This window comes from Mercenaria mercenaria, unplaced genomic scaffold, assembly GCF_021730395.1.
Source record: "Mercenaria mercenaria strain notata unplaced genomic scaffold, MADL_Memer_1 contig_3023, whole genome shotgun sequence".
NCBI classification, from domain to species: domain Eukaryota; kingdom Metazoa; phylum Mollusca; class Bivalvia; order Venerida; family Veneridae; genus Mercenaria; species Mercenaria mercenaria.
This window is the reverse complement of record NW_026461125.1, coordinates 31,393-45,236: the sequence shown is the minus strand read 5'-3', so window position 1 is coordinate 45,236 and position 13,844 is coordinate 31,393. Positions and strand designations below refer to the sequence as shown.

Here is a 13,844-nt window from a genome sequence, read left to right as displayed (position 1 = left end):
TTGCTTAGCGAGGAATTCCCCTGAGCACTGCCTTATTCTGACTCGGAGTACCGGCTGTTATAGTTTTATTACTTTAGCGAAATTTCGTCGAGTCACCCAGAGAAATTTCCTGACGGAAATTCGAGTCAAAATCATACAAGTAACACAATATTATGTGCCGGAATTTTATAGCCACTCCGCTTACGAAATGTCTCTGGTGCTACTCGAGTACCCGTCCTTAATATAAAAACGCGCCTAGGGTCTTCCTCTACCATCAATGCTTATGATAGTGTCGATGTGAAAACCAAAAACTAAAAGAAAATATTGATAGGAAATAAAAGACCTAAATCATCACACCTGTATCAACGTTCAAGATTATTTTCTTTTCAGGGCATACAATATGCATGTAATGGCAACATTGATGCACATATTGAATCAGCGTAAAACATCAATGCTCAATGACATGCTACATTATCCAGCTAAGATCAGTAGAGTTTATGGAAAACGAAATTATTTTAACTAAGGCAAATTAAACTCACAAAGTAAAGCTACTTAAGGTTTGCCTTAAATGGACTCCAGATCTGAAAGGACCAGAAAATACAACACTGAATCCAACATTCCAGTCTTGGACTAATGCGGATAGCAAGCTTAAGGACAGAGTTGCTTGTACTACAGTTCTTAAATAATGGGAAAGATTGTTGAACTGGAATGGTGAAAAAAGTATGATATTTCATAATAAATGTCTTTAAACCAAGCAACACAAAATAAAATAAAAAAAAGAAGACGATAGTTGCAATGTATTTTGTACATGTTACAGTAACACATTTGTTGCAAAGTAACGATTTATCTAACTTTAGGTATAGTCCACGGCCATTCGTAATCCCGCTTGAAAATAGTTGAGAAATACAGCCACATATACCAAATTATTCCTTGGTCCAAGACAAAAAATAATATGTATGTATCTCTTTTGGGGACTGCGACTGGATCCGGAAATGACATCATCAATATGGCGACCGTTTACGAAAATAATACTGCTGAATAATGATTAAAATATTAGTAAAATTGCTTAATATCGGATAATTATGATGTTATTAAACAAGCCAATTGGACATATCAAATATATTATATTTGCACTTTCTCAGTAGAAAGTATATTTAAGTGATTTTAATTTTTTTGTACCCCACCCACCTAATTTACAATGCAGTTTTACATGTCGCTTCTACCTCTTGAAATAAAACATTTTCGACTAATCTTATGACGTTGAATCTGAAACAAGATTATTTCCGAACGTTACAAGAAATATAACATACAATAAGGGAAAATACGTTATTAATATCTGGTTTTAATCAGTAACTAGAAGGAAAGGATTTTGTCGAAAATGCAATACAAATCAATGTCGGCACAAGTAATTGTCTATGCTGTTATTATTAGAACATGTACAGCATTAGAGCATGTGCATATTACATGCATTGTTTGCAATTTTATTTAAACAAGATTTAAGTACGATCAAGACGACTATGCCGGTGGAAATTAAACATATATTTTCTTAAAGTTAGATTCATAATAGTCGACTCAATTACTCAGAATTACAGGTTAATCATATGCATTCAAACTTGACATCAACACTGAAAGCGTTTTACTTAACTCGTCTTCAGCTCCGCGATACCAAAGTATCTATAAACAATATTATTTATTCATTTAAACGTTTATTATGGGCTTTTCGTAATTATGTTAAGCTAATTGCAGGAGGAGGGGCATCAGGGGCAGCGGATAATCATTTCATTTTCTTTCTTTCATCATTCTTACTCTGAACCTGAAAATATTTCTCAACAGATCCGATTTGTGATAAACTCTGATTAATGTTCATGCAACGCATGTTTGAACCGTAAAACTCTGCAGCAATGCATGCATAGGTTATAACATAATAAATACCTGAACGAAGTAAAGCCAATGGACAGAAAACTTAAAACGTAAAATAAAGGAACGTAGTGCAGCAAAGCCTTGGAACAGTCAGTTGCAAAACAATGCTGGTGTGCTTAAACAGTAGTTTGGCAATAATGCTCACACTATATCTCCACGATATTCCAATGTTATAGAACATTATATGTAAACCTAATCCCCCGAGTGTCTTATTCACGCAAGGGAAACTGAGCGCACGCTATTAATTGAAACACAAAAATGATCGAGTAAATATCTAAATTAAATATGTAAATAGCCTCTGGTCCTTCAGTATTATGAAGTTCGTTAAATATCATTATAATATAATTTAGCGTAAGCTTGAAACTTGAAACTTGAGAATTTTCTTAAACGCCTATTTCAACACACAAAGCATCTTCAATGGCGTTGTACACTCATGCATTAAAAACAGTAAAAACAATTCATCAGTATTAACACAAAGTCTTGATTTGCTTCAATGTAATTGCTGTAGTATGAATTTTAGAACAATGAATAGTAGTCTTTGAAGAAGTGAGTTTTCAACTGCTTTTTGAAGATTTTAACTGATTCACTTTGTCTGAGATTTAATGGCAGTTCGTTCCAAAGTTTTGGTCCAACCGTACTGAAGCTTTTGTCACTGAATGTTTTCTTCTTGTTATAAGGGACAACGTAGCATCCTACTGATGATTCTGACGAACGTAGTGTACGTTTTGAAATTTTACTAGACAAAAGTTCTATTAGAAATTGAGGAGCATTACCAACAAAGCAGTTGTACATATAAGTAAGGATCTTAAAATTGATTCTTGCCTGCACAGGTAGCCAGTGCAAGTCATATAATGCCTGTTTTGAACTATCACGCATCTTACGGTTGAGAACAAGTTTGGCGCACATATTCTGAATACGTTGTAATTTACCTACTTCACAATTAGCAACACCATAAAGAATAACATTACAGTAATCCAAGTGAGAAATTACTAATGATAAAACCAATATTTCAGTGGCTTCTTTGGTTAGGTATTTACGGATACTTTTGATCTTGAAATAATTCAACATTGCAGTTTTACATTTCCTTTTTATATGCTCCTTGAAATTAAGTGTGTCATCTAGAAAAGCGCCTAAGTATCTAATACAACTCTGCACTTTGATTTTATCACTGCATATTTTAATGTCTGTGGTGGAACACTTATTCAACTGTTGGCGACTACCAAACATTATAAATTCTGTTTTAGATGTGTTCATTTTTAATTTGTTACTGTTCATCCAATCATTAATAACAGTAGCACAATTTTGAAGGTCTTGAATTGCAGTCTTTTCTGCGATGATTGTTGGCTGAAAACGAACGTTCGCAGTATGGTCATCTGCAAATCCAAACACGGAAATAGATGAGGGTACAATGTCAAAAAGCGTCCCGGCATAGGTCAAATAGAGCCAGGGGCCCAAACAACTTCCTTGCGGAACACTACATGTTAGATCACGCTGAGATGATGATGTTTTATCAACCCTCACACTACAGCTACGAGGTCGTAGGTACGAATCCACCCATTGCAGTGCTGAACCACAAACACCATATTGATTTTTCAGTACGTCGACTGGGATGTCATGATCAACGGTATCTAATGCCGCACTAAGGTCTATAGCTATTAAAGCTGTTACCTCCTGATGTTCCATCCCATCGAGCAAATCGTTCACAAGTCGAAGCAAAGCAGACTCACACTAGTGAAACTGTCTATAAGCAGACTGGTTCTTTGGGAGGAGGTTATGCGTATTGACATGATGATTTAGTCTATAAAGTGCTGCTTTTTCAATTTATTTTGATAAGAATGACAAGTTACTGACTAGGCGATAATTGGCAAATTTCAGTTCAAGGCCAGACTTTTTCAAAAGTGGTCTGACAGTCGCCTGCTTCCATTTTATCGGAAACACTCCTTGTGTCAAGGAAAGATTCACAAGCCTAGTGATTGAAGGCAACAGCTCATTATGGAATGACTTTAAAACATTCGTAGGGAGAATGTCAAGTTCTGATGATTTTGTTTGTAATTGATTGATAAGTTTTCTAACTTCCTCATTTGTGAGTTCTTCAAAGTTTTCAAAAATTGGCACATTTTTCACAACCGGACTGAAGTTTTCAAAATCTTTCAAAGACTCTCGTATTTTCTCTATTTTATCCATAAAATAATCAGCAAACTTATCATCTAAGTTACTACCGTCCTCCACAGTTGGCATGGGGTTCTCAGACTTGCTTCCAGTTAAGTCTTTTACAAAGCGGTAGAGTTTCTTTGAGTCTCCCTAGGACTCGAGTACTTTCTGGCTTATAGTTAACTCCTTTTCTCGTTTTAGAGCATAGTGATAGTTATTTAGGTCTGCTTTGAAGGTTCATAGTCTTTGGGTTGGCGGTATTTTCTCCACAACTTCTCAGATCTACGGACCAGTCGTTTCATGGAATGAATATCCTCAGTGAACCAGGGTATTGGAGCTCTATAAATTTGCATTTTTTCTTTTTTTCGGAGCATGTTTATCAAGAAGTATATTAATTTCATCTTCAAATTGCTCTACGTACTGATCGACGGATTCGCTACAAATGGACATATCTGCGAGATCCTTAGCAAACTCAGATTCATCCATGTCTTTAAAGTTCCGAAAAACAACAGATTTGCTGACAATATTTTCCTTTCTCACCTTAGTTACGATTTTGACAGCACAATGGTCGGACAAGAAAGGACCCGGTTCACATGAAAGTATGTCAATGCCATTGGCAACTTCGGTGATTACTAGGTCAAGACTGTGACCGTGGACATGGGTGGGAAAATCCACATGCTGCGTCAAACCAAGAGCAAATAATGAATTTTTGAATTCCGCTATAGCATTACTATCATCCTGAATATGTAGGTTAAAATCACCCATGAACACGAGATTGGAATACTTTGGAACCACATCTTTTACATACTGGAAAAAGTCCGCCACAAACTGGTTGGTCGTAGCCAAAGCAGGAGGCCTATATATACCCACATAGTGCATGGTGATGTGTTTGAAAATAAGTTGCCATACTCCGTACTCAAAACTTTGAGTCACACCGGTCGACATTCTACGCATGTTAATACCACTTCGACAAGTCAATGCAACACCCCCGCCAACCCTGTTTCTACGGTTTGATACACTAATTTTATAACCATTTTGGTTAAGGTCTGAGGATTCAAATTGGTGTTGTTTCTCATCTGAATACCAAGTTTCTGTTAATATTGCAAAGTCAATATTTTCTTCGCGGAGCAATTGTCCAACAAGCACATCTTTCCTGATTAAGGACCGGCAATTTAAAGTCATACATATAACATTCTGTTTATAACTGCCTAAGGTGTTACAACGTTTTGGATACACAAGATTATTTAGATTTACACCATTTTGTTTCTTAGTCCTTGGGCGACCTGCTTTTTCCCTTCTAAAGTTCATTATCCCTAGGCTTTTTAATCTAGTCAATACATTCTGATAAGGTTTAATCCATTGTCTAGGCACTGAAGAAAATCTCACCAATTGGTCAACACTATACTCTATAACGGTAAATGTGTGATTTGGATCATCCATTATGGTCACTGAGATGGAGTTCACAAAATTTAGGTCACTATGAATCCTATGAAATCCTTTGTTATGAATTGATTGATTCAAAAACACAAATGCAATAGTAACTCCAAAAATTCAATTCATCTGCATGATTAGTATATATTCATAATTATTTCTGCTAAAAATCCAGTTTCTGTGAACAGTATAAATCACTTAAAATCCAATTTTATTGAGAGCCTCAAATTAAGCAGCCTAACACCAGGCGCCACCTATCAATTTAGCTGGTGCTAAAGGGCATGAATTTTTTTTTCACCTTTCTAAACCTCTCAGGAACAAATTTAGTCAAACCAAGTCTTCTATTATCTTGATTATTTGCGTTCTATACTTTCAAGGGATCTTCTTAAAGCTTTTAACAAATCATTTACGCATGTTTCCCATGTCGTTACAGAAAGCAGAATACCAGCAGAACATAATTAAGGATCCGACAAATCAGGAAAGTAGAGATATATCAAAGCAGCTCAGTCCCAATGGCCTTTAAGAACCACCAGTCATGGCGTGCTCCACCTCTTTCGTTGGTTACGATTAAAGAGGAAAGTGTAGCTTCCAGCTGACAAAAGAATGTATATCTGAAAAAGGACATATTGATAACGTTCACTGAATTCTTGAAAGTCGCTCTTGCAAATAATATATGAAGATTATATAAAAGTTAAGGAAAGTGTATTTATTAAACGTCGTATAAAACCGACAAACAACATGACCTACAGCTGATTGTGACAAACTACAGTCGAGTCCACTTAATACGAACTCGCTTGGTACGAATTTTCGGCTATAACGAACAAAATCCGGATTCCCCGGCTGAATCCTTCTATTTCTTTGTAAAATTATTTCGATAATAGCGAACTCGCTTCATACGAATTTTCGGGAGATACGAACACATTTTGGAAGTCCCAATGAGCTAAAATGTTATAAGTTTCCATTTTTTGATACGAACTAATTTTAGAAGTCGGCGGTCTTTTTTTTTTTTGCTACGCTTGATCTTTTAACAGTTTGAATCTCTACAGTGCTGATATTTAGTCGAAGTGATTATCACCTGTATTCGATAAATACATAATAATGAGATTAATGTATCCAGTTATTTTATTCATTACAATCGAGTCCAAGTAATAATGTCTTTAGCAATTCAGCGATAATTACTTTCATTTGTACACCTCTCCATGAAAATATAATTTCATTGTACGTTTTAGGGCTATATAGTGTACTTTTGGTATCAAAAATACAACATAAAATTACCAGTTTTTTTTTCAAGTAAATGTTTGAAATACCATATGTAAAGTACCTGTTGCAAAAATGCATTGACATATACACGTTACTGTATTCCTGTGTATCTATATGTGCTAGATAGATATGTGCTATAAACACTTGGTGATTCAATACATTTGTACATTAAAATTTATTTTTCATACATTTTTACGTGTTTAAGTATGAGTTATTTCATTGTAAACTGAACACACTCACTTAATCAGTTAAAACTACTAATGAGCATCTATTCACTACTGTATTTTATTTATCGGAAGCTATTCACCGGCGATACCGGTGATACTGCCCAACTTGCTCGTGCAAATTACCTGGTAGTCATACATTCGTTAATACGAATTTCGTTTGATACGAGCACATTTCCCAGGTCCCGAAGACTTCGTATAAAGCGAGTTTGACTGTACGTATTTATCTAAGCTGACATATTGCAGAAGATTGTATGGGGAACATCCCCATCTTAATAGAGAAAAACTCCAGTAAATAAACTTGAAAATGTACATCAATTTAGGATATGGAGATATATCAATCCCAAGCGATGCAGTAATGTAGTCTTTGAATTGTTAGTTTCATTTAATAACTACACCTCCCTGACATAAAAAATGTTAACTATTCGAGCAAAAATTGATTTTTTGTATTTGAAAATTTCATCAAGAATGCGTAAATTGCTTTTCATATAGTAGCCACACATAACTGTGTTTAACGTTTTCTAAATCATACGACAAGCTAGGCAGAAGTAGTTCTCATGGATTACTTATTATCTCTCGAAAAACTGCATTCCCTTACCGGACATCGTTTAATAAGGAGATGCTTTGACAAATTGCCTCACAGGTTTACATGAAACTTATTTTTAGCAATGTTACAGGCAGGAAAAGGCTTAACTGAGATTAAATGCACAAGAACAGGTGTTTAATTAAAGTAGTTCCTTTGTAATTCATTGGATTATTTGGTAGAAACGTATAAAGAGTAAAGGAATCATATGAAACGACGGAACAGCACACCCTGTAATTGCTGGATTTTAATTTTTCTGGGAATGTTTTTTCAGAATCTGCATATACTTGTCGCAATATATATTTTTTCACATGAGGTAAATATCAGTTCGACATGAAGTTATACGTTTTAATAAATTAGAAGTGGTACATGTATTAGAGGTTACATTATCTATGAAACGAACATAATCTAATTGTATATGCAATTAAGGAATCAAAATTAGTATTGCTGATTATATATGCGAGCTTTGCTTGAAAATACAAATGAAGGGATGTGATTAGTGACCAAATCTTGTTTATTGAAAGGACTCAATGTGAAGTTTTTAGTATTATAAATTTTCTTCTGTAAAACGTAAATATACTGTAGCGCTATAAGACGATGACATCATAGGTCACTAGTATGCTGGACAAAAACATTCTTGGAGATATCTTCTGATGATTCCTTTCGTAGATGTCTTTAACTTAATTGTAATTGATTGGATTTATCAATTTCAATAGGAGAATATGCATTACAAAATAGTTTACAACAAGCTGTAAATGCATTAGAAAAAGCATTTTTAAAATTGTAACAGATATTTTTTCTATTGATTTCAAGTTCTGACCACAGTGTCGGGGCATTAAGCTGATCTGACACACTCATACAGATAACAAGGGTATATAGATACATATAATTATGCTAATCGACTATTGTAGTGATAGATTATCAGACTATTTTTATTTTAAATTGAACAAACTGCGCCATTAAATAAACATTTGCTCACTTAATATCGTTATTCGGTCGTTTTTGTCATTTTTTTTATATATATGGATTTTTTTTTTCATTTTAAGCATCATGAATTCCATCCTTTTCCATAAAAGTGTCTTATCTGCTAGAATAAACGTTTACATCACTAAATATATCAATTTTGCAATCATAACATAGTTTTCAAAGACGTTGTCACCTGTATTTATTCAGCAGCCTACGAGTTTTTATTTTCTCTTAAGCGGCTATATTTATGACTTCATAACTTTTTCCAGTCGCGTGTCTGGAAAGAGATACATGGGATATTACAATAACTCACTTCAATCTACAATGTGGTACAGGTCTCTATATTTCTCAATATTTTTCTCACGGCGGCCCATATTCCCACAATTTGACATGCACTAGTAAATCAGTTTCTGTTGATTGCCCATTTAACTTCGAATAAATCTTTCAAGTCAGATTGAAAGATATATATTGAATTGATATAGCAAATGGCTCAGCCAGTTTTGTATTTCCTCTGACTGGCTGCTTAACAGGATTGACTGTAAGTTCTATTTTAAGTTGTTTGGTACCTAGACTTTATACTTGTTTTTTTTTTTGCCCATGTCTAGTGAAAATGTAAGTCTAAGACGGCATTGTAAATCTGTATTTATTTCTCAAAATATTATGTATTTCAGATCCACCGGAAAGTGGTCCTGTAATAGTTGGTTACGAGAGCGGTAAGGCATATCCATTTATTGAATTTGATCAGGCTGAATTCTCTTGTTCTGTTACTGGAGGTAACCCACTGGCAACATTAACCTGGAACTGTTCCAACAGCAAACCTATGTCTACATCACTTGTAAACCAAACGTTTGTAAGTAATATTATCTGGAAAGCGATTCGCCATCAAAGTGTATGCTCGTGCGAGTCAAACCATATATTCAATGGTACACAAGCTACGACTGTCACCCTTGATGTTCTATGTAAGTTGATTTTAACCGATTAAGTTACTGTATATTTGTACGAAAAAAATAACAATCTTGATATTGTGCTATTAAATGAAGGATTCATGTTAATATGCTATAACAATAGCATTACGTACGTTATTATACCCTTTCATTTTCTTTTTTATTATGCACTTAGCCTGTCCGAGAACCAACAGTAGTCAAAATTAATGCCATCTCGCCATGTATACTCTATCAGTATAAGTTTTCCTACAATTTTATTAAAATGTAATACGCAAACAATGTTTACAAAATGTCTAAGGTGTCAACTTAAAAAAAAAAAAGAAAAGAAAAGAAATACAACTGAAAAGATATTTTCCTAAACAGATACATTTAAGCACGATATGAATTTTATATCTGGAAAGGTGTTCGTTTAATTTGTTTTGTTTTGGGTTTAACGCCGTTTTCCAAAAGTATTTCAGTCATGTAACGGCAGACAGTTAATCCAACCAGTGCTCCTGGATTCGGTACCAGTACAAACCTGTTCTCCGCAAGTAACTGCTAACTTCTCAACATAAATTATCAGAGGTGGAGGACGAATGATTTCAGACAGAATCCCTTTTTTTTTAAATCGTTACGGAGAACATACGTCCAGCCCGGGAATCGAACTCGCGACCCCGCTTTCCGTAGACTAACACTCTCCCTACTGAGCTTAGCGGGCGGGCTAAAGCGCCTGTTTAAACATTATTGTATTTTTCTAAAACCTTCGAACTGATTCATTTATAATTCATCCTTAAAATTATTTCCAATATAATTTATCTCCACGTAAACTATTAGGAGTACAGCAGATGTTCTAAATAAAGTAACGTAATACACAAACGATAATTCAATTGCTTCGATTGTCTTTGTACGCGTACGTATATGGATAGACTTAATTATCTCTTTACCACTCCATTAAAAAGTTGAAATACTGCATTCATCTGTTGACGAGTAGATGCAAGTAACATCGTCTGTTTAAAGAAAAAGGGAAAGATATGATACCCCGAGTCGGCCCGAGTGTTCCTCTTTTATAGTTATAGCACTAGCGTAAAGAGTAAATAGAATTATAAAAGAAAGTATGGACTTAATTAATTCTTTTTATCGTCTATTTTCTAAACAATTCAACTATGAACAATTTACTGACTTTTTGTTGAAACAACACAGAAACTAAACAAATATTTCCTCCGGTTCTCATACTTTGAGCAATCAATTAAAACAAAACACCCTATAGTTTCTTTTCCAAAGTAAGATATATACAGGAAATGAGGTAATTTTGAATGTTAAACGTAAGAGAAAACAGTTATTAAATGTGTGTAAGGTAAGTTTTAAGGTTGTTTTTTCACACAAGCAAAGTTGATACTTCAAAGCATTTATAAGAGATCAATGATAGATGAAATTGTCCTTATTGATTCAATGTGTCAAAAACGATAATAGTGATTATTTGTAAAAACGTTACAAAGCAAAACAACTCCAGAATCGATCCGTGTTTGTTCACGAGTGGTAATAAATGTGCAACATGCATCATCATACAGGAGCCGGCTTAGGCATTGTTTTTGTTAATATGCATGTACTTAAAATGACCTCCATAATAGGAAAGTACCAGAAGCCTTTAAATTCGGAGCAACATTTTACGAAAGTCACACCTTAGACGGCAGTATCACAAACAAGCGCTTTATAATTTTAGTGAAAATCTTAATATGAATTTTGTTTCATTTTCTCATGCACATATTAGGTCTTTCGTCAGTGCAAGAGGTCATAAAACATAAAACTTTTTTTTGTAGATCCTCCTGAAACCCCAATGATCAATGTCTCAATTAAAAACGGTAATAAAAAAACAGCCACTGGCAGAATTCACATCATTGAAAGGGAGACAGTCGAATTGGAATGCTATTCTAAAAGCAGACCAACAGCTAAATACACATGGTTTGTAAATACAACAAACAAATCACAGGAAAATGTGTACAGGTTGATCAATATAAGTCGAAAAGATGCAGGAAATTATACATGTTACGTAACTAACTTAATGAACAGGACATTTGGTGATGCTGAAGAGGGCAATAACAGTTCAAATACATTTTTAGATATATTATGTAAGCATGCCATTCTTATTATCATAATGTATATACTTGCAGATCTTTGTTAAAGACGCATAAAAAAGCTATACATACTTCAAATAAACATTTTACCACTCGGATTTATTCCCATGAATATGTTTTGGAAAATTATGTTTTTATTTGCCTTTTAATAAACATTCGAGTGAGGACCACGTGTTAGAAAGGCATACAGCAAAAAATATTTTCATCCTTAAACTAATTGTATGATTATTATCATTATTATTATCATTCCTCTTTGTTATCATTACCACTACTATCAGCAGTACCGTTATCGTTATTTTAAGATTGTGTCTCGATTATTATCTGGACTATGAGTGATTGACATGAGATAGTAAGCGCGTGAACTAATCCGTATTAAAACTACGGTTTATTCGACGATGGTTTTTATTTATTTATGTTTTGACACAAGTAATTTAGAAGTAAACAAAATGTTTTACAGATCCATCCGTTGTGGGATCATTGAGCGAAACAAGTCTCAAAGAAATGTCAACACTGAACATTACATGTCCAGTTATACCAGGAAACCCTGCAGCCACTGAAATCTTTTGGACCAGGAAAAGTGATCATGAACGTTGGAATAACAGTCAATTGATTATACTAAACGTATCAAAAACAGACGATGCCGAGTACACTTGCACTGTTTTTAACGAGATGATTCCTACTGTCGGTGAAACTACTAAAACAGCAAAAACCAGCAAATTTCATCTAAACGTTTTCTGTAAGTAAATGTATCTTTTTTATTTCCCTTCAGTAACAGGATAAATGGATTATATATATATTTGAATCATCATCCTGTTGAAATTAAGCAAGACGGTCAAGCCCTATGTTACACATCTGGCTTCGACAATTTCGAAGATGGACCAGCTGTACAAAGTAATTTTTTTTCAGAGTTTTGCACTTGACTAAGTTTTTTATGTGAGACATCTGGAATTATATATACTGCCTGGACATAAATTTGACCAGAAATGGATTTGGACTATTCCTGTATAACATTTTGGAATGGACGGCTAATAAACATGTTCAAGGTATTTGAACTGTTACTTTTAGAAATATATTTTTTGTTAATAGTTGCTGGTTTGTTTTTCTGTTATTATTTCTTTTCTAAGTCAAAAGCAGTTGTTACTTTAAGACATGTCAATGGAAGGTAAAGATGTTAAGCGGAATTTAAGATGTATATATTTGAATTTATTTTAATTTATTTGCAGTTCCTGCATTTATCAAATTATTCTCTGAATCTGGGAAATACTCCAGGGAGGATATTGTGGTAAACGAAACGCAAGAGGTGACATTTAGTTGTGCTGCGGAAGCTAACCCGGCCTCAGATATAACCATAAGAAGTCCACAAAATAAAACGATCGCAATGGTTTACAAAACAAATACCCTACATAGTAAAATAACAAATTTGTCCTGCATAAGTGCTGGAGAATATATATGCACTTGCAGCAACAACTACACGAATGGCCATCCTTCAATCTCAAAATTGACGCTTATTGTGAGATGTAAGTAGTGTGCCAGTAATAATAATAATAATAAGTATAACAAAGTACTTCTTACGATCAAAAATGAAATTTAAGAGACTGTCGCCTTCTAGAGTTTTCATGTGAATGCATTCAAAATAAACAAACAGAAATAAAACAAGTAAACTACGAGAATGAAAGAAAGATATTAATATCTATCTATAGAAAACGACACGACACGATAATTAGCATTATCCATTTTCCATATTATAGATATGAAGATACTATGTTCTAACGTTTTTCGTACATATTTGTACGCCTCATTACATAGTGGGAAAGAAAACGTTGCATTCTTTCTTATGAAGTCCGCTCAAATTTTATAACTAAAATTGTTACAACACCCAAACCTTATTGCGAGTTGAATATAGAAAGAAATAAACTATATGTAAGCGAGGTAAGTAACATTTCCATATGCAGCATGTATCTCTAATATCCAAAGGAATTATTTCAGTAACTGTATTAAATCTTTTAATTATACTTATGTCCTTTTTGTCCATGTGGTAGACCTTAAATAGGGCCATTTTAGAAGAAAAACCGAAAGTTCGGTCTACATATATATATACATGAATAACCTGGTTTGTTTGAACATTCCTTTGTTGATGATCTAAGATCGTTCCGAGATTTTTACAAAAGAACGTTCCAAGATCCCATGTACATAACGGCACTTTACGGAATGAATAAAATTATGTTCAAACATGCCAGGTATTTTAAGGATATAAACTATTATGAAAAGTTATGAA

General features: G+C 34.0%; 1 protein-coding gene across 1 annotated transcript; it reads left to right on the top strand.

The window, feature by feature from the left end:
- The first annotated feature begins 12,032 nt into the window (after positions 1 to 12,032).
- LOC128552678 (neural cell adhesion molecule 1-like) lies at positions 12,033 to 13,467 on the top strand. Its single transcript, XM_053533721.1, has 2 exons — positions 12,033 to 12,305; positions 12,793 to 13,467. Exons 1-2 carry the CDS (start codon positions 12,071 to 12,073, stop codon positions 13,092 to 13,094), a joined length of 537 nt encoding a protein of 178 aa, XP_053389696.1. The 5' UTR covers positions 12,033 to 12,070; the 3' UTR covers positions 13,095 to 13,467.
- Positions 13,468 to 13,844: the final 377 nt, after the last annotated feature.

Excerpts from the sequence above, each read along its gene's own strand:
- LOC128552678 (XM_053533721.1), top strand. The coding sequence starts at position 12,071 with ATGTCAACACTGAACATTACATGTCCAGTTATACCAGGAAACCCTGCA. Across the intron at positions 12,306-12,792 it reads ATTTCATCTAAACGTTTTCT|TTCCTGCATTTATCAAATTA; the intron begins GTAAGTAAATGT and ends ATTTATTTGCAG.